Here is a 24355-nt window from a genome sequence, read left to right on the forward strand (position 1 = left end):
CAGTACCTGCTGCAGGTGAGCTGTTACTAATTGTTCAAGGTCAAAAGCTCCCTTGGCTGCTTCATTCCATAGGTCCTGGAGGTGGCTCAGACAGGCAGAGCTCCAGCAACCTCTCGCTGCTGGGAAGTTGACCCCTGGGGAGTTCAAGTCTATCCCTGGGTCCGCTTCCTGCACCGCAGACTTGCAGGGAGAAAAATCCTGGGCTTGGATTTTGGTGCACTGGAATCCAGGCTTTGCCGATCTCAGACTAACCTGTTCTGTTCCTCTGCTAGACTGTCCCGAGTTGCAACTTTTGTGTGCCGGCTGCAGCAACACTGCGTCTCAGGTTGGTATCGGTGAGCCCAGGCTGTGGGCACAGGTTGAGTAGAGAAGATGGCACCAGCCTCCTCTTGAAGGACAAGAGACTGCACCCAAATTGGAAAAAGGGCGATTCTTCTCCCTGAGCACTGGGGGCTTTTCTCCCTCAGCAGAGGGTTGGAATAGAGAACCTCCAGATGCCCCTTCCAGCCTAATTCTTTCTATGAGTATTTGCCAGATTTGCAAGGAACCGCTGCAGCGGATGTTACTGCCCAAGATATCAGCCTTGGGCACTATAATCGCTCTGGTCATTAGAAGCTGTGTTTGAACTACAGCCCCAAAACATAGGGAGTAACAGCTGCTGTTGTGTTTTTGGCACTCCTGCAAACAGCTGCCAAGCACGTGAATGACCTGTCTGTTGTAAGTAACCTCAGTAATTAATGGCACTACACTTTATAAGACCGAGAACTACCCTACCTGGGCACTGCAGCTGCTTCTGTTCACTCCCCAAGCACGTGCCTGAAGTGGAAGAGGGAGAGGATGGTGAATTTCCAGGCAGCACCTCTGCCCAGGTAGGTGCAGCTGGTGCCCCAGTGAGCACAGCCGTGGGGCGTGGAGCCTGTACTGGGGCAGTAGAATGTGGGAAGGGGGGTAGGTGGAATAAAAATCTGAAAATCCAGTACAGAGGGAGCATTTCAAGTACGAGTCCCAGCTCCGCAGGTTTCTGTAAGAGCTAGAGGCTGTGCATTCTGGTTGTACTGGCTCTGCTGGCTGCACGGACTGTGCCTGTACGTGTGCCCCAGGGAACGGAGCTGGCTGCAACAACAAGAGAAGGTAAACTGGAATGTTGTTATGTTGGGGGTCATTGCCACGAAGTGAATTCTCAGTTAATTGTGAGAAAAGACGCAGTCATGGTTTGTAAGGGGCAAGAGGACTTTTCAGTGGTCAGCAGTAGCTGAGAGAGTGGCTGTGTGCAGTTTACAGGCAAAAGCTGTGTCAAGTGAAGCCACACAGAGTTTCTTCAGCCTGTGCGGTCAGGAGGAGACGCTAAATGAGAAAGCCAGTTGTCATTGTCACTATAGGAAAAAAGAACAACCCTTCTTGATTGTTTCCTAACCTCGTTAGTGCTGGAGGCTTCATCCTCTCTTCGTCCCTTCCCAGCAGAACAACGCTTCGGAAACAGGTTAGAAAGGGATTGCAGTCACTGCAGAAACGCTACACCATACGCTACACTGTATGGTACCACACCACACACCATGCCCCATACTGTACACCATTATGAGACCATACACTATACAATACCATAGCATAGACCATACAGTGTGCCATACACCATACCATACAGTATGACACTGTATACCGTACATCATATACTGTACCGTACTGCACCTTTCCATACATTACCATATACCACCACAGCATACCGTACATTACCACATTGTACACAATACCACACACTACCATACGATACCGTAATCACCATAGCATACCTTACCATATCCTACACAAGATAGGCCATAGCATACATTACGTTACCATACACTGTACGATACCATACACTGAACCATGTTACCACAACATACATCATACACTATATCATACAATACATTATCATACATTACCATTCCATAGCATACTATACATTACACCATACTGCATACCATGCATTGTACACTGTACCATACCTTACATCATACACCATACCATACATTACCAGACCATACTTTAGCATACCATACACTGTACCATACTGCACCTTTCCATACATTTCTGTACATCACCATACATCACTATATACCACCACACCGTAGAGCACAACATACATTACCATAAACTATACATTACTACACCATATGATGCCATACATTTATCACACATTACAATACTGTACATCACCATATATCACCATATCACATGATAGCATACCTTACCATACACTACATACCATGCACCATAGCATACATCACTGTACCATACCATACATCATACACTGAACCATGTTACTGTACCATACAGTAACATACATCATACAGTATACCATACCATACATTACTGTACCTTTCTGTACTTTACCATGCATTTACCATACCATGCATCATCATACATTACCATTCCATAGCATACTATACATTACTATAGACCATACAGCATACCGTACCCCATACCATGCATTGTACACCGTACCATACACTACCCTACCACACTATACATCAGCATACCATACTTTAGCATACCATACACTGTACCATACTGCACCTTTCCATACATTTCTGTACATTACTATACATCACCATCTACCCACCACACCATAGAGCACACCATACATACCATAAACTATACGTTACTACACCATATGATATACCATACATTTACCACACAATACACTATAGCATACCTTACCATACCATAGCCTACACAACATAGACCATACGATACATTACCATGCACCATAGCATAAACCATAACATAGACCATACACTGAACCATGTTACCATACAGTAACATACATCTTACACTCTACCATACATTACTGTATCTTTCTGTACTTTACCATACATTTACCATATCATGCATTATCATACATTACTATACATTACCATATATTACTATATACCATACCCTACCATACATCATACAGTGTACCATACCATACCACACACCATATCATATAAAATACCATATATCACCATACCACGCATTACCATACCATATATCATGTACTGTACCATGCTGCACCTTTCCATACATGTCTGTACATTACCATATACCACCACAACATATGGCACACCATATGATACATCGTATCATACATTATCATACTATACACAATACCATACATTACCATATGATACTGTACATAACCATACCTTACCATACCCTATACAGTATAGGCCATACCCTACATTACATGACCACGCACCATAACATACACCATACACTGTACCATACCACACATCATACAGTAACATACATCACACACTATACCATACATTAACCTTTCTGTGCCTTACTGTAGCTTTACCATACCATACATTATCATACATTACCATTCCATAGCATACTATACATTACCATACATTACTATACAGCATACCATACCCCATATCATACACTAACATACTGTACTCCACACCACACACCATACATTGCATTACCATATACCATGCACCATAGCATACTTTACCATACAACATACCATAAACCGTATGATAGGCTATACTATACATAACCATACCCTAGACAATATACACCATCCCATACATTGTACACTGTATCATACTATACCATACATTACTATATGTTACTGTATGTTGCCATACATTACCATACCATACATTATAATATGCAATACCATAGACCATTCTATACACCATACATTACCATACACTGTACTGTACCACACAATACTGTACATCACCATACCACACATTATCATATACCATACATTACCATGCACTATACCATACACAGTACTGTACATTACCGTACCATAGACTAGACTATACACTATGTGCCATACCATACATTACTACACTATACATCACCATACCACACACAATACCACACATAAACCATAGCATACCATACCCTATACAACATAGACCATACCGTGCATTACATTACCATGCACAATAGTATAAACCATACATCATAGACTGTACCATACACCATACCATATATACACCATACCATATATACACCATACCATATATACACCATACCATATATACACCATACCATATATACACCATACACTGTACTATACCATACCTTACCTTACCATAACATACTACAATAACATACCATACATCATACACTATACCATACCCTGCACCATATATCCTACCATACATTAACATACCATAGATTACCATACACTGTACTGTACCTCAGCATACATTACAGCATACCATACCCAACACATTACCATACCATACAGTAACATACCACAAATCACCATACCATATACCACACTCCATACCACAAACATCATATACCATACTGTACCTTACCATACTGTACACCATATACCATATGTACACCATACTGGACATTACCATACACTGTACGATACATTACTGTACATTACTGTACCCTATGCTGTACCATACAATATACCACACCTTACTATACATTACCATACCCTATACCATACATAACTGTGCCTACCTTACACTACCATACTATATATCACCATAGCATATGTGATACAATACACCATGCCACACATTACCATATACCATACACCATACCATAAACCATACAATACACTATACCATACACATACCATACATTACCATACTATAGACCATATATACACATTACCATACATTAATATACACCATACACTGTACCGTACCTTACTATACATTACCGTATCTTACCATACATTAGCATGCCATACCTTACCATACTATACCACACATTATCATACACGATAACATAGACCATTCTATACACCATACATTACCATACACCACACATCATACACTGTACTATACTGTATACCATATACTGTACCATACCATATATTACCGTGTCATATACTGTATCACATACTACATACCATTCCAGACATAACATTACCATACATTAACATACCATACATTATCATACATCATACCATATACTGTGCTACATACCATACACTATACCATACCACACCATACACTGCACCATACCATACATTAACAAACCTCACCATACATTAATGTACATTACTATACAATACCATACCGTACATGATACCATGTACCATATATTACCATACCATACACTACCATACCAGACACTGTACCATACATACATTACCATACATTAAAATACACCATACTATACAGCATACTAAACCATACATTACCATACCATACCTTAACTTTCTATAGATTACCATACCCAATACTATACGTTACCATACACCATACCACACCTTACTGTACATTACCATATACCATACACTGTAGCATACTTTACCATACAATATACTATACCATATGTTACCATACCATACACCTTACTATGCACCATACACCATACCATATATTACATTATAGTACCATACTATACTTTACCATACATTACTGTATGTTACCATATCTTGCCATACATTAGCATGCCATACATTACCATACATGTACCGTACCATACATTACTGTACCTTACCATACTATACATCACCATACCACATATTATCATACACCATAACATAGACCATTCTACATACCGTATTATACATCATACACTGTACCATACATTACCATACTATACATTATGATACCATACACCATACCTTACCATACCATATATTATATACCATACCCTACACTATATACCAGACCATTCACCATACACTACCTTACCATACTATACATCACCATACCACACCACATGCCATATACTATGCTATCCACCATACCATACATTACCATACATCATACCCTGTACCATACAGTACTATACGTTACCATATCTTACCATACATTAAGGTATCTTACCATACCTTACATCACCATACTGTACCACACATGATCACACACCATAACATAGACCATTCTATACACCATACATTACCATACACCATACTATACACAACATACACTGTACTATACTGTACACCATACCACACATTACCATGCCATACTATACATCACCATACCACACATTATCATATACCATATACTGTACCATACCATACGTTATCATACCACACACTGCACCATAACATACATTGATGTACATTACCATACAATACCATACCATACATGATACCATATACTATATATTACCATACTATACACTACCATACATTACCATACTGTACACTATATACCATGCAACATACCATACTACACATTATTGTACAATACATTATAATACACCATACTATACAGCATACTAAACCATACATTACCATAATTTACCATAACATACACCATACCTTACCTTTCTATAGATTACCATACACAATACATTACCATACACCACACATTACATTACCATAGACCATAGTATACACCATACATTACTGTACCATACTGTACTTTACCATACATTACTATATGTTACTGTATCTTGCCATACATTAGCATTCCATACATTACCATACATCATACACTGTACCGTACTGTACATTACTGTACCTTACCATACCGTACATCACCATGCCACATTATCATATGCCATAACATAGACCATTCTATACATCATACACTGTACCATACCATACATTACCATACTATACTATACATTATGATACTATACACCATACATCACCATACCATAAACCATACCATACGTTACCACAGACCATATAACATGCTGTACGCTATACTGTATGTTATATAACCATACATTAGCGTGCCATACATTACCATACGTTATATACCATACACTATAGACCAGATCATTCACCATACTATACCGTACCTTACCCTACTATACATCGCCATAACATACCACACATTATAACACACCATACCATATACCATGCTATCCACATACCATACATTACTATACATCATACACTGTACCATACCTTACCAAACCATACACCACCATACACCATAACATACTATACCATACATTACCACACAGCATACCATGCCTTACCATAATATACCATTCATTACCATATCATACACCATACACCATATACCATACACCATACATTACCATACCGTGCATTATAATACATCATACCATTGTGTATGGTATGGTGTATGTTATGGTAATGTATGGTACAGGATATGATGTGTGGTGTGTGTTAATGAATAGTATGGTATGGTTTATGGTACGTTGTTTGGTAAGGTATGCTATGGTATGTGGTAATGTATGGTATGGTAAGGTATGCTATGGTATATGGTATGGTAATGTACCGTACCTTACCATACATTACCATTCTATATATTACCATACACAATACCATGCACTATACCATACCCTGTACCATACCTTACCGTACATTACCTTGCCATACACCATACCATATATTACCATACCTTACTATGTATTACCGTACATCACCATACACCACTATACCATACCATGCACCATACCATAAACCGTACCATACGCCACCATAAAATACATTACCATACATGACTATACTATACACCATACGTACTATAAATAACCATACATTACACCCTACACCATACCATACACCATACAGCACAGCATACCTTACCGTACATTACCTTACCATACATCACCATACACCATACCATATACCATATCTGATACCATGTTACCATACCATAAACCCTATCATAAATTGCCATATACCATCGAACATCTTACCATACACCATACATTACCATACCATACAGCATACCAAAACCCATAATATACACTATACTGTACATTACCATACACCACTACCCCATAGACCATACACTGTACCATACACTACCATACCATACAATAAATCACCATACCATACATTACTATAGCATATGTGATACCCTACACTACACTATACATTACCATATAGCATACACCACAGCATACCTTACCATATGTTACCATACACCATACGTTATCATACCATAAATGATATCATATGCTATACCATACACCATACTATACACCATACCATACATTACATTACTATACATTAACATGCCATACACCATAACATACATCATACACTGTACCCTACCATACCTTACACCATGTACCATACACCATACGTTACCTTACCCTACTATACCACACATTACCATACACCATACCATATACCATGCTATACACCATAGCATACACTGTACTATGCCCTACATTACCATACCATACCGCATGCCATGCATCATACACTGCACCATACATTGCCAAGCAATACACCATACTATACTTTACCACACCGTACACCACATACCATATAGTACCATACTGTACATTGCCTTACCATACACTACCATACCATACATTACCATGCATTACCATACATTACATCCTACCATACACCATAACACACCTTACTATACATTACCACATACTATACTATAAGCTGTACCAGACCTTACCATACATTCCTGTACATTACCACACTACCATACCATAAATATACCATACTATATATCACCACACCCTACAGCATTCACCATGCCATGCATTACCATACACCATAGCATATCTTACTATATATTACCATAGACCACCATACAATACACCATACCCTGTACCATATGTTACCATACCATACCATATATTACCATACAACATACCATACATTACCATACATCATCATACCATACACCCTACCCTGTACCGTACATTATCATACCATACATTACCATGCCATGCTATAAATCACCATACTGTACACCATACCATACACTGTACATTACCATACCATACATTACCATACCCTAGCATGCCATACATTACCATACCATAGACCATACATTACCATACACTGAACCATACATTACTGTACCTTACCATACCTTACCGTACACTACCATAGTGTACACCATACATTACCATACCATAGCATACTCCCTACCACACACCATATCATACACACCATACCTTACTATACCATACTTTACCTTACCATACATTAGAATATACCATACCATAAACCCTAACATACATTACCATAGCACACATTACCATACTATAAATCACCACACCATGTCATACATTATCATTCACCATACTATATACCATACAACATACCATACATCATACACTGTGCCATACTGTACCTTACCACATTACTGTCCCATATATTACCATACCATAAACTACTATACCATACCACATATTACCATACATTACCATACACCATACCAATATTACCATACAGAATCACAGAATGGTCAGGGTGGGAAGAGACCTCTGGAGATCATCTAGTCCAACCCCCCTGCCATACCATACTATACATTACCATATCATATAGCATACCAGACGTTACCATACACTACCATAGACCATTCCATATATTACCATACACCGTATTGCATACCATACTCCATACCATGCATTACCATGCCATACCTTACTGTACCATCCTTACTATACATTACCATACTATACACCACCCCATAGACTGTACACCACACACTGCACCTTATCATACCATGCTATACATTACCATACATTACATTACCATGCATTACCTAACCAAACCATACATTACCATTCTATACTATACCACACCATACTGTCCCACGTACCATATCATACACCATACCATATACCATAGTATACACCACACTATACACCGTACCTTACCATACGTTACCATAGACCACCATACTATACACCATACCATGTATCATACACTGTACCATACCATCCTTTATCCTACATTACCATACCTTCCCCGTACATTACCATATGTTACCTTACATTCCATACCATACATTACCATACACCATATCATACCACACCTTACCATACGTTACCATACATTACCTTACCATACACTGTACTACATACACCATACTATACACCGTATATTACCGTACCTTACCATACATTACCATACTGTACTCCATAGCATACTATACACTACTAGACCATACAGCATATATACCCTAGTTTACCATACAGCATACCATATGTTAGCCTACACCATACCATATATTACCGTACACCATACCATATACCATACACCATACATTACCTTACCATACACCAGAGCATATACCATATCCATACCATTACCTTACCAGACCATACCCAACACTGACACCATTACCAGCACCATACCATTACACTACCATCGCATACACCATTACCAATACCATTATCAATAGCATACATTAAGACACCATTCCAGTACCATGCTATTACCAATACCATACCATTACCACACCAAAACCATACTGTACCCCCATTACCAGTACCATTACTAATACCATAACCATACCATAACCAATACCATACATTACCATACACCACGACCAATACCATGATCTTACCTTTACCTTACCAACACCATAACATACCACACCATACACCATACCTAATACCAATACCATACGCCATTACCAATACCATTACCAACAGCATACGTTACCATACCATAGCCATACCATACCATACGCGACGCCACACCAGCGAGCAGCCCTTGAAGGCAGAGTGTGACGCGTTACTCACCGTGTCGCACAGCGCACCGGAGCGTGTCGCAGTGTCCCGGCGCTCGGAGAGTCGGTGTCCGCGCTGTCTCCGGCGGGGTCCCACCGAGCAGTTCAGACCGCGAATCCCGTCCCTGTTCCTCACCTGCTGCATTCGCTACTTTTTCTGACTGGGATGATTTTTCTTTAGGAGGTGGGCCAGGTGATAAATACCTCAGTTTTTCTTTAGCGCTACAGACATGACATTATTTATGCCTGGACAAAAATAGCTCCTTTCTCAGACACGGGAACAAGAGGAGGACACTTGGTTTCAGGAACGTGTGAAACTCCGTTTGGTCCCGCTGGCTGTTAGACCTTCCAAGCCTTCGCCACTTCCATCGCTTCCCACGTCGTCCAGTTCACTTCAGATGCCGAGGGCAGGAGAGTGACATTCTTCTCAAAATTTATGACAGTTCAAACAATTAAAAGTTAACAATGTAACTCTCCCAACTTGTGTGATGACTTACCGGCTTTACAGCAATCTCTCTCACAACAAAAACCCCCGAGATCAACCGAAACCAAAAAGTACACCACAGTGGAGGAAATCAAAGCCAAAACCCGACGAAACCCAACAAAACCCGGGCAGGCTCTTCCTTTGCTCGGCGGCTGAACGGGTACAGGAGCTGCACAGAAACCGGCTGCGAAGCCGTTGGCTGCTAATAAATGGGATGACAAGATGCGATGGCCCAAACGAGCATTTAAAAGAAAGTTATAGTGAAGAGGGTGCTCATCGTACTCATGATTTTGAATAGTTTATTAAATGAAAGGTGAAGCATCAGTTTTAAATTGTACAAAAGGAAAAAAAAAAACCTCATATTGTAAATGTACAATTTACAGAATTACTAGCAAAACCAATCAAGGAGACACTCATAATACAAAAACCTATTGACTGCAAACTGAACTGGAAACCCATTGCAGGTACCGTGATAATAAATGTTCGTTATACAGTATTCTACAATGTTAAATTAGGAATCAGTTTTCCACACAGAGGACTGTGAAGCACAAGGTTCGTCTGAGACTCTGACTCAAACCGGGCAGCATTTGTTATGCCACTATGCTCACAGAATTACCGTGGTGACAATTTAACGCAGCCGTTCCTGCCCGCCCCCGTTACTTTCGGGGTGGGCAGAGGAGGGCGGGAGGTAACGTTATTTTGTAAAGTTCCAGCTACTTCTCAGGTTCTATACGTTACCCAACCGAGATCCGAGGAACGGCCGAATTACCCAGTCAAACATTTTTGGCAACCGTGTCTGAGAACTGCACGTGTTGTAAGAAACAAACCTCAGCCGAGTGAAATGCTGGTTTGTTTTTAAAATTAGATGCTTTTCCCTCCCAGCAAGTAAGCACCGGGCATTAAAGTTGGTTTGTTTTTTCAATAAGCTCGTTAACAGAAAAAAGCTCCACGATTATTTCGCAGTTGCTAAAAAAAGCACCTCTAAAACTGCTGTGCTCCAAGTGGGTCAATCTGCTTTGGATCTCAACTGCTAATATTAGAAACAGAAAGGAAGATTAACATTTTGGGGCGGATTCTTAGAGACGTTAGCGTGAGTGCGCGTTGCGGCTGGCCGGCACCTCTGCCGCCGGGCCCGTTCTGACCAAGTAGCAGCTACGAGGCAGAGTCATAAAATTGAAGCATTATGAAATTCCAAATTATTGAAGACATTGAAAAAATTCTCTTAATTACAATGAATTAGCTGAGAACGTTTTGGCTCGTTTGGTGGTTTTTTTTGATGTTTTTAACTTTTTTGAAAAATCTTTTTTTTTTTTTTTTCCCCAAAGAATTACTCTCAATATATGGTATTAACACTGAAAATGTAGCTGTATTCCATTGTAAGCTTAAGAACTTCACCATCTAAGCACAAATTTCTATGCAGCACATACAGTACTTCTAACTGGCAAAATTAATTTACAAAAATAGCGCAAAAGGGTATTTACGGCATGGAAAGTAGACTTTTTTTTTTTTATGGTACAGTTAAAATTGCTTTTAGTATGCTAAAGTGATTCCTTTCCCCCACCCTTGAATTATTTTTTCTTACTAGGAAAGTTGCTGTTTATGTACCTTGGGTTGGCAGGGCTTGAAGTAGGTAGTAAAAACAGCAAAGTGATTACTTGAGAACCATTTGTGTGTTTTACTGAGAATACTTTATTTGCTGGTATAAGTTGCTAAAAATGCACAGAGCAAGTACCAATAGAAAATTTACTGTTTTTGTGTCCCCGTGTGCTATATAAAATGAATGTTACACAGCATCTGTTGGAAAAGTGGCTTCATGGACATCTCTTACTTTATGTCCCATTATAAATAAAAATAAATCTTCTCAAGAGTATAAAATCTGGGTTTATCATATCAGAATCTGAAATTTTTTGGCAGAGATGCACGTCATTAGAATTCTAACCTCTTCTATAAGAGTGTTCTTCTCAATGCCTATGAGAGGATATAAGCGTACCATAATGTTAATCAAATCCAGTGTGTTCAAAAACACTTTTCTGTAGCCAGAATGACCTGCTTATAGCATCATTGCTAGTCAATGGCTGATAGGCATAGGTTTAATAAAAATGGCTAGCTTTTAAAACATAAAAAGGCAAATGTTAAAACTGTTTTAAATTGTACAGCAGAAAAATAAAGTTAAAAAGTTCTGTTTTCACTCAATGTTGTTTTCAGAAAACATATGTAGAACAGTGTTTATTTCGACAGCTGTCTTAACAATTTAAAACTTCCTCCTCATCCAGAAAAAAAAAAAAAAAAAAAATCTGTATTAGGACAGTCAAGAACAGGGATACAAATGATTTTTTAGGTCAGCCCTTCTGAGGTGACTGGATTGGCCAACATTCCTTTGCGTCATTAAGAAGTTCGTCTTCTTTCTGTCACTACAAAAAGGGATTGACCTCAATCATTTGGTTAAAAATCAAACCGTATCACATCAAAAATGTGGTTTTCATACAAGCTATCACAGTATATAGGCCTCTAGCTCTAAACAATAGAGTTCCAAATTTGTAAAATGTCTTCACCAGACTTCAGAACATAGGCATTCCAAATCCCTAGAAAAATGATTTAAAAGACAGCCATTAATTAGGTGTAGTGATAATCAAAAAGAACCTGAGATAAACGGCAAACAACACTAGTAAAGCCTTACTGAATCGTCCTCAATGATAGCTGCGGAGTCAAAGAAGTCTGGCCTCAGCTCAGCCCGCTCTCGCCGGTTTCTTGAAGGTGGCTAAAAAGAGGAGTCAGCGGTTTCAGAACATCGCATCAGATACCGGGGTAAAAGCACTCGGGCGGCTCTACCGCTACCGCGTACCGACACGGTGACCGGTTCCTTCACAGAGCAGCTTTGCTTGGATTTTCATAAAAGCCCCCCCGACGTAGGAGAGCACTTCATAAATTCAGGTTTTATTTAAGGAATGGGGTAAAAGCTGATGGATTCTAAAGTAAAGTCAAGTCTGCGCTCGTAGCTAAGGACTTCCTTAAGGCTCTTGCTGACCTAAGGATGTTCTTGTATTAAGACTGTAGGCCAGGCTGCATAACCCCCTACCTTTTAACTGTCTTTATGCTTTTATGTTTATGGTGAAACCTCAGCTCTGATGTAGTCAAAAAATGGATTTAGAAAAAAAGGTACTTAAGATTTCATAATATTTCTGAGGATTAAACCCTCTGTGTTGTCCTTCCCTAGGAACACCAGAGTAAATGTGAGCTTCACTGGCCTCATCAATTCCCCCATTTCCTTGCCTTGGATTCCCAGTAAAAGGGAGATTTCACTTGCGTGATAGTATTCGAATGCTAGTAATAACCTCAGTATTCAGCAGCAGCAACCAAGTTATTGCCTACATTTTCTTTCCAAGACATTATAGCCCAGTCCTAAAGTAACCTACGTCTTATTCCTTGGATATGAAAGGAGAAATAGGAAAGCATAAGAATGGTGAAGCACGTAATGCAAACTGGTCCTTTTTCCCATTTTACAAGGAAAATATTCATTCCAAACAGAGAGGCTAGCAAGGCTGTAACCTCCACGAAGGAAAGCCTGCCTGTAGTCAGCACGTTACCACAGAAGGACCTGAGATTGCCACCTGATGATATGACCCGTTTGGGAGCAACTCCAGCGTAAGGTATCACCTCATGCCCACACGAGACTGCCTGCTCTCCCTTCTGCTGTGCCAGCACAGCCCTGTCTATGGCTGTAAACTACACAGACCTGGATTAAGGATGCCCTATCCACCCCACCTCCCAGACAGCAAACCAACCAGGAAACACAAAAAGAGCACCAACGTGGCTGTACCAGTTGGACCAGCGTGGCTGCACAAAGAGCCGTGTCCGCAGAAGAGTTAGTGATGGCTGTGACAACGGCATAGGGAGGGCAACAACAGCTGGGACACTGCTTCCAAACTCATCATAATGTCAGCTAACAACTGGATTCAAACATTGCTACTGGATTTTAGAGAGTCCATTTGTACTTCCCGAGGCCAAGCAGGCGGCTCCTGCTTGGGGCAATGTTGCAATCAGATGGGGTGAGCTGGTCTCGCCTCCGTCCCCCGCCAGCACTCCTCCTGCCCTGGGCTGGCTGCACAGGGAGGCACAGCAGCTCCTTCTCTTGCGCTCATCTAGGAGGGCTGCACTCACGCACCCGCTACGCTATAAATCATAACCCAATTCTCACAGGTTGACAAGTCCCAGGTACACGGTGGTGCACTCGCTCCTGCCCAAGTCCCGAATATTAGAGAGGAAGAGTGCTAAGCAACGCTCCTTGTGTTTCTACGAAAAAAAATCAACGGGGCCCGAGTCTGCAGTTGTAGGCTCTAGGGGGTATTCGGATCATTTCTGCTCTTTAACGTTCAGAGAAAAGGAAATCAGACTCAAAATTTTGGAAATTTTTGTTTGAGCTTCTAAAATTCCTTTTAAATCATCTTTCATCCATTTTAAACTTGCTATTAATAAGATTTACTGACCAGATCAATGACCATCGTGTCCTCAAATTCTTCATTCATATCCTCTAGCTGACCTCGTGAGGACATCATTACATCTTCAAAGATGGGCTCAGCGTCATCTTCCATTAGACCTCGTCTGATTAAATAAAGAGAAAGAAAAAGTCATTTCCAGGCATTTAAATTTCCCAACTACGATCTTTGTCATTAAAAAGAGTGCACAAATCCTATCCTTGAATGCCTTCACATAAAACCTTATGCTGAGAATAAAGCCAACAGACATTCTATAATATTAACTGGAAGAAAATATTACGTAAAAACAAACCTAGCACTTGCAGAGGCTAAAGCAGGAAGTCCCGTGTAATATCATTATAAACAGTAATTAAATTTGTCCCTAATAAGAAAAGGGCAATAACCTCACTGTGTTTGCTTGCCCTTTTCCAAAAAGGTGTTACACTGTTTGCCAGGATCACTGGTAAATCCCCGGGAAGCCAGCAGTGAATCCAAGACCAGCTTCTAACGCTGTAAGGACCTGATCTTGCCACAGACTCTGGCCCCCATCCTGGAAGATGTGCTGAAAGGTTTGGTTGGATCGGCACCAGAGCACGTAGCACCTTGTACAAGAGAACGCTTCAGCATTCACCCACGTGTGTCCCCTCCGTCAGCTGCTCAGTGGGACGCCTTGGCAAAAGATGATGTGGATGATAGCAGCATAAACAGGTTCATGGGAAGACCAGACAACAAGTTGGAAGAGTTCATGGGGAATTACTTAACAGACGAATCATGGAACCCCCCGGAAATGGACACAGCTGAAGGCTGGGAGGGAATAACAGGGAATTGTGCCACTCTGTCTGCCCTGTTCACTAGGAACTTGCTTATGGCCACTGTTAGAGGCAGAACACTGAGCTAGAGGGCTACAAGGCCCGGTGTCCATTCCAACATCACAAAGCTGTTACTCTGCCTTCTTAACAAGAGTTAAAATGTCACAGAAATTACTGGCAACAACCCAGGAAAGGTAACATTTAAAATGCAGCATTGTCGTCTAAAATGGTTCTGATCTGGAGATGAGGATGCTCTGAACACTTACACTGCATGCCTTACACCAGTTCTCCCTTTCATGTAGTTCATTCCTGTCCTGTCCTTTCGATTTAAATCTTCTAGCTTCTGTTGGCCCAACCAAGATATCTGCATCTGGGGACTAACAAACATAAAGCAGCATTATGACTGAGAACACTAACAATTTGGAGTTGGCTATTTTTAGACAATATCTAGCTCCTCAAGTTTTGTGTCTGGCCATGCTTCAGATTAAGATATTTAAATCGCATCCGTCATTGCACACGTCTTCTGGATTCCCTTCCAGAACTTGTCTCCTCTCACTGTATGTGCACAAAAAAAATCCATTAATGGTTGTGATGAAAACAGCTACATAAAATGCTAACATTACTCATTCATTAGTGTGACATGCACCTGACGCGGGAGCACTTCTCAAATTCATTTTATTAACTCCTACTTCACTGTTTGAGATCAGGAAAAATATGAGCAAGAACCTCCTACTTCAAATTAACTCCTACTTCACTGTCTGAGATCAGGAAAAATATGAGCAAGAACAGATCCAAATTAATAACCGACACACGTTTTAAAACAAAAACATCAGACAACGTGAAAAACAAATTGCTGTTAAATATATACCCTGATCAACTTAAGCATCCAGCAACTTATCCACATGTGAATACCTTCAAGGCTGTACTTTTAATACCATCTAAATCCAGTAGTAGACAGCAGTGCGTTTGATATGATTTGTGTACTGCAGCACAAGGAAATAGCAGTAAGGTACGTGCAGCTCTTCAAGAGCAACACCAGTTTTTATTATTATGCGGTCTCGTACCCTAATAAGGCTGACATAATAAACTGGGATAACCCACGTGCAAACAACCTAGAACAAAATATTCTTCTGGACATGGTTAACCCCATTACTTCAGGAACTGACTGCTCTGTATTTATTTTAGGGTTTAGGTCTCCTAAGCTGACCCGTAGGAAACGTGTGTGGCAGCTAACTCCAGGCTGAAAGGGAAGGATTCTCCACTATCAGTTCACACTGTGAACTTCCATGTGGAACCCAACTCTTGGAAACTACCAGAGAGGACAGCGACATGATCTGCCTTTGCTCAACAGTGCTCTGCTCGCAGCGGTCACCTGAGATAGGAGAAACAGAGGTTCAAGCCCAGGGTGAAGAGCCTGGTTCAACTCTCTCCCCAGAAAAGGGGAAGGTTCTCCCACAGCTTAAGGCAGTGGATGCTCATCAGGCTCACGAGTAAAATGCACTGATGGGAAGCTGTCCCACTTTCCATAACTAATTAAATGTTCACAGAGGGACATTTAACTTAGTGATAGGTGAGATCAGAGCGGGCTGGAAATAAAGTTCTGCTTCAGCAATTTTGTTTCGTTTTTACTACAGAGTAGAAAAAAAACAAGGAGAAACTGAGAGCCACAACATCTTCCTTACAATCTAGAAGTTATGGCAACAGCTGGGGAGGCAGGAGATTGGGAGGCAAATCCTTGACCACAGAGAGGCAAGTAAGAGAGATGAGCCCAGACCTCACGTGCCACGGGACTAAGGTGAAAAGATGCTCTGGGACTGACATGAACAGGGGCCGTTCCTCAGCTGTGCTTTCTTTGTGGCCAGCTGGGATTACCTGCCAGTCCGAACCGTGTAGGTGAGGAAATCCATGGCCAGGCGTGCCTTGCGTTCACCTGTTTACACGCCAGCCCTCCTTCCTTCCAGCCAGCAGCGGCTGGGAACACGTAAGCCCGTGCCGGGCCTTTGTGCAGGACCACATGTGCCACCCGGGCAGCCTGTCACCCTGCCTCACACTGTATTATGGTGACGTTACATGGTTAATATGGAGAAAGAAAGTTGGCTGAACTCACGTATGGAAATGGTAAATACTACGTGCTCCAAAAATTAATGGGTATTTGTAGCCAGCTGAGCTGCAAGTATCTCGTGCGGTGGGCACATGGAGCGTATCGAGGTTTAATCTGTCGCACTGCTGATGCCTGCGCGCGTTACACACACAAGGCAAGGCAAAGAGGTTATGCTTTCAAAAGAGTACGTTTCTTTACAAGTTGCTCAGATTTTTTGAGAACCCATGGTCACAAATTTGCAAACTTTAATAGCTTATATGTACAACACGGTCGTACACATATACCCTTGTCATTTGAGACTGGAGAACATTTTACCTTCCCAGGCAAAATGACCATTATTAAATATCCCTATTTAGAAAACGCTATGATTAAAGAATGCAGGACGAAACAGTTCAGCTTAGCATCGGGCAGGGCGAGTGCACGTTCAGGAAGAACTGGGAAGCTGGGGGATGTTTATCAAGAAAAACAGGATGGACAAAAGCTGGAGGAAAACAAAGAGGTATAATCTGGCTATTTTATACTATACTACATTGGTAGAAACCCGATTCGTCTGGCCAGCATAACGTGACTATATTTTTTTTTTTTTTTTTTTTTTTACACAGATAAATCAGATCAGTACATTTGGCTATAAAAGTTAGGAAAATACTCTCCAAAACAGATATTGTTATTCTGTATTTTCAAATTAATAAAAGCATTCTCTGAAGACTTCTCTATTCTTAATGAAACTACTGACAGATAATAATGAACATTTCTTCGCCTCTAAATGGAGGTGATAAAATGGGAATTGAGTGACAAAAAGTATATATAAATTTAGGGCAAAATAAAATTACCCCAGAAACAGGAATTACTAGCTCAGCAGCTAGAACTGGATCGAAGAGTTAACTTACAACAAATCAGCTAGGATGTCTGGAGAACCTTAACTGTACTATGACATAGGGCAGAGGGAAAGAAAAGAGAACATCTAACAGGCCTTTTAGAGAAACAGTTCAATCCAACCCGGGGGTACAAACACTAGGAAAATTTACCATAATCGCATGGTTATGCTAAAAGATAATTCTAACATAAGGAATTTGTAGCATGATTTCATCACAACATATTTTTCCTGGGAACTGAAAAGAATTGAAATATTTCTGAGCTATAGCCAAGACATGTCCAGTTATTTTTGCAAATAAACACTGCGTACATGGAGCCACCGACGAAGACTATCTGTATAACTGATACGCAACTCCTTTTCCTGGCTCGCTGTATTTGATACTGAAATTCCAACACTTACTTGTGTAAAAAATCTTGTTCAGATCCCTGCTCCGACTCGTGCTCCTGGATCTGCTCTCCCATTTGTCTAGTGTTCTCTCGCAAGACAGTTGAGGTGAGCTGTGGTGCTTGCAGTGCCCCTGGAGTATGTATGTTTTCATTCCTGTTCAGCCATGAGCCTTCCAGACTCTCGTCTAGAAAAAGAACATTTAAAACTCCTGACGCAGTTCTGGTAATATGCAGTGCAGTGCTACTGCCTTCAGGTTTCCTTCAGCCAACTCACTGAACGAACACCCTGCATTAGTAATGACAGCCTTCCATCTACTGACACGCTTTGACACAGTTCATTTTAGTTGCAGCACCTTTTCCAAATTTGATTTTCAACAGCTTAGTGTCTTTTAAAACAAGTCTGCCTTTAAGAGATCAACTGGATAAATACGCAAAACGATTTTATTTGGTGCTCTTTTAAGGAAGGATTGCTACCAGCCATTCCCAGCAATAACAACAATTTAAAGTAAAAATGTTTAATGAACAAACAAAAAATCCCCAACATTGCAAACAAATATTCTATTGCAGCACTACCTGAACTGTCGTATGCCTCGCACAGATTTCTCACAAAGATAATCCCAATTCCTGAGTTTACAATGTAAATACAAGATTGTTAATCTCATACGCATACAGCAAACGAGATAACAGTTAAACACTGAGGGTGGATGATAAAACCCCAAATCTGGTCAGCACAGATCTTTAGAAACTTCAGTAGGAACCATTTCAGTGGAGTAGGGAGGGGGCATTTTAGACAAGAGGAGTGGTCTGGCTGGTGTGAACTTTAAATGGTGACTTCAGACGGCACATTTAGAGCAGATGGGAGGTGAGTGAAGGTGGAAGCGGAACGCTGTGCTCATATTGTGAAGGGAGCAAAGCAGAGAGGAAGGACGAGGGGGGACTTGAGGAGAACGTGGTAGAGCAGACAAGTGCGTAGGCAAGGGACGCAGAAAAAAACGTAAGTTGCAGCAAGTGAAAGACAGGGAAGATGACAAGAGAGGGGAAGACAAGACTGCAGATTTACTAACAGGAAGAAATGTGTGGTGAGAAAGTAGATGGGCGTGTCGATGGATATTTTAGTTTTTCCTATGCCTTTGCAGTACAGACTATGCCACGACCCACTGTGGGTCTGCAAAGAGTAATCTCTTTGGGCATAAATGTTGTCTAAAAAGTTGCCTATTTATTCTTGAATTTATCTTTGAATTTTTTAGGGATTTTTAAAAAATCCTATTTATGTTTGATTTCCTTAAGGCATTGTGAAGAAATGTCACAGAGCAGATTTACTTTCAGTAGCAACAGGGAATGTTCTCTAACCTGGACAGTCTGCTAAACCCAATATACACTGGATTTAGGTGAGAAAGGAACCATGGGGGACTAGTTACGGTTCTCTGACGAAAGGATAGTTTCGGCAGTGATCCTGCGCTTGCTTTAGTTCCTTTAAAGTGGGATTTAAAATGAAAAAAACCTTAGCAGGATTTAACGAGAGGTCCAAATTTGTAACTGTACCGCCAGATTAAGATTAAATACAGGATTTTGGGAAGAGTTATAAAAATATGTAAAGATAAAAAAACAACAAAGACTTGTGTACATATTAATGTATATACCATCAGTTAATTTGTTCCTAAGACTGGTTCTTCATAGCTCAAGTTATACAGATGAGAGAACAGTAAGTTCACATACAAGGATCAAATCTCTTGATTATTTCATGAGCTCACTATTGGTACACACAAAATAAGACCTTGCTTGTGCAGAAATCTATGTCTTCCCATGGCAGGGGGGCTGGAACTAGGTGATCTTTAAGGTCCCTTCCAACCTAAACCGTTTGATGATTCGATGAAAAATACAGACAACCTGGCTGCAGGTTTTCTTGGCTTTCCTTTTTCCAGGATTCAAAAGGAAGTGTACTTAGGGCATACCACAATCAGTAACGCCTAGTGCACATCAAGAAGCATCCAAAAATTAAGTATGTGGTGTCTTTCCAGCTGCTTATATTATTGTGGGGTTTTTTAACATATGATATCAAATGTCCTGTATCGACACACGTCTAAACGAAGACTTTTGGTGCTTGCATTGCATATCCTTCAATGTAAGGAAAGGCCACAGAGCGTGTGCTACTGTTGTCATTAGAGAGCAATTCCTGGTAACTTTTCAGTTCTATCATCTACCAGGCAGTCAAATTCTACAATGAACCTATCAAGAAAAAGACAGTTATGCTGTTATGGGCTAAACCAAACAGTCATGAGCTATATACCCCTTCTGGACATAGCTACTGGGGTTGTATAGCAAAGCTTTCATGAGTAATGAAGGTCTGCATAGTGATCAATGAATTTAAGGTCTATTAGGTTTCATACTGAAGAACGGAGAGTGGAATCACTTCCTAACCAACGTTCTTCAAAATGTGTTGTCCTTGAATGTCATACTGTGATCCAGAGCTGTATTTGTAGTATTCAAAAGAAATACCCGTACCCCCCCCCCCCCCAAAAGCACCCCATGAGAGACAGTGTTCATCAGCCTTTTTTCTGGCCACAGATTACTAGCGGGGGAATTTGGGGTTACTGCAGTGAACAGCAACATTAGACGGCTCTGCCTAAGGTGAGATAAATTCTAGGTGCCTTCTGATGACGCGGCGTTGGTAGAATGTAAACAGACGCTCATACCCTCTATACATGTCAGAATCTTGTCAGACCCACAGTGGGTCTTGGCATAGTCTGTACTGCAGATGATCTCCTGGTGCAAACTGCTGTGCATTCAGACCTTTCAGGAACTGAACAAATACCCGAGTAACCATGTATTTGGCCTACATAATTTTTAAGTCGGTGATATTTGTGGAAAATTCTTGATGACAGCTGTTGCAAAGGAAGGTGATATTTCAAATGGAAAGTATTGCAAGTCAATTCTCCCTTCTACTGACCACTGAAAGAGAAGGACACGAAAAAGCACAAGGCAAACACCGCCATAAACACCACGTCATAAGACTGAGATGTGCCTTACAGGGAAGCAAAAGCGTTACTACACTTTCCAGGAGAAAAAAGGGATATTGATAGAATACAATAAAATAGAATGAAAATAGTAACAAGAGGAAAGAAAAAAACCTCAGCAGTTGAATTCTGTGAAAATGATGGCATCCTGAAGAAAGCAGTATTTTATCTACCTAAACCCTAGGTTGGCTATAAGGAACAGAAGGACTCGGTGCACGTACTGCTCAAGGTAAGCTACAGTGGAGAATGGACCTGATTGTAGAAGTGCATATGGACAAACTTTTGAGGAATATTTTGGGAAATTGCTGTATATTCAGGCAAATTGGCATTAGATTCCTCGCTGAGGAGTTACTATCGTAGATACTGACCTTGGAAAAATCTCTGAAGTTTAAAGATCCCACTTATACCTACCTCTGCAGTGAAACAGTAAATTTATATTCACAAAACTACAAACTACATCATATGGATTAACCAAGAACATATGCAATCTTGTAAGAAACTGGCTGTCATAGCCAAATTCCCGAGGAATATGCCTGAACTCTCAGAAAAGAGCAAATACAAACACTGGAAATCAATACCATTTTAAACTGAAAAGGGTGGTTTTTTTAGCGTTCTCCAGTGGTCCTACAAAATACAGTTCTATATCAGAATTTCTGCCTTGGGTTTGCTCTAACACCCTGTTAATTAACAACTGCTTCAGACTGGAGCGCAGGCAGAACACCAGAAGTCCCTGACTGAGAAAGGTGTAGAGCAGATAAACCCTCAAACACCCCGTTTCAAACTTCAACAACAGCTTTTAACAGTTCTGAATCCGCAAATCTCAGTGAAGACAGACAAAAACAGGGACTCGCAATGGCATTTCTCATAAAGACATTTTCAAACTTGATTGGAACTTGCAGAACAGATGTCTTGTTTTTACTACATACAGAATATATCATAAATTTCAGCATGAACTGATAAACCATAAGGACTTCTAAGAAGGAAGATTGCAATATATGTACAAAATGAGAAATACCTTTACCAGGCAACATAAAGCCATACGAACCTTCTACTCTCTTTTTGTGGAGCGGTGGTCGTCCTTTCTTATTCCGCACTGAAGAGGCTTTGCTGCTGCTGCTTCCACTGTTAACAGACATTCTATCATCTTCACCACCCGTAACTAGTGAGTTTCTATAGGAAATGAGTGGAAGCCATACATCTTCTCTTCTTTCCATCATCTGCTCTGTCAGAAACTTCTCTAAGTAGGAGTGACTGAAAATAAAAGACAATGAGTACAGAGGCACAGCACATTTCTTCCTCTTTAATTAATTTGCACCCCCTCTTCATATTGTTGAGAGCTTAACACAAATCCTGCATGGTGTTTCCTTACTTTACCTTAATAGCATACGCTGATAGGGCATTGTATCTCTGACTGAATAAGAATACGCGTCATTGCCTCAAAACAAAGTAATAATCATGCACGGGTTACTCAGATAAACAACACAAAACGTTCTCTCCCCAACATCTTCCTCCCACGTTTATCTGCGATCATTCACAGCACACTCTACTTCAATTCCTCTCCTACTTTGCATAGCGAGGAAGCCACTTCTGTGTATTGCTACTGCGTCAACAGACAGACTGAATTAGAATCACCGTTGTAAGGATGTAGGATATCCTTTTGCCTCTTGGAACAACAAAAATGGTTTCCTCAAATGCAAGCAGTTATTTGTCAGCTAAAAAAAACGGAAGATCTGTTCCACTGACATGGAGAAGTCCAACGCGCGCTTGTTAACTTAAGGGAGGAACCCTATATATGGTCTTGAGGCATTTGAGTTGTTTTCT

General features: G+C 40.6%; 1 protein-coding gene across 2 annotated transcripts in view; it reads right to left on the reverse strand.

Moving 5' to 3' along the window:
- Positions 1-12556: 12556 nt before the first annotated feature.
- The window catches only part of STAG1 (stromal antigen 1), a 151121-nt gene continuing 139322 nt past the window's right edge, over positions 12557-24355 (reverse strand). The window contains exons 28-33 of one of the 2 annotated variants that reach the window (XM_009887367.1): positions 23580-23785; positions 19534-19705; positions 16426-16536; positions 15363-15477; positions 13556-13636; positions 12557-13460 (exon numbers count right to left, since the gene is read on the reverse strand). In XM_009887367.1, coding sequence (XP_009885669.1) covers positions 13437-13460; positions 13556-13636; positions 15363-15477; positions 16426-16536; positions 19534-19705; positions 23580-23785 — 709 coding nt within the window. In that variant the 3' untranslated portion in view covers positions 12557-13436. The remainder of the gene's footprint in view (positions 13461-13555; positions 13637-15362; positions 15478-16425; positions 16537-19533; positions 19706-23579; positions 23786-24355) is intronic. The other variant, XM_009887368.1, reaches the window with a different exon arrangement.

This window comes from Charadrius vociferus, unplaced genomic scaffold, assembly GCF_000708025.1.
Source record: "Charadrius vociferus isolate BGI_N301 unplaced genomic scaffold, ASM70802v2 scaffold406, whole genome shotgun sequence".
Taxonomy (NCBI): domain Eukaryota; kingdom Metazoa; phylum Chordata; class Aves; order Charadriiformes; family Charadriidae; genus Charadrius; species Charadrius vociferus.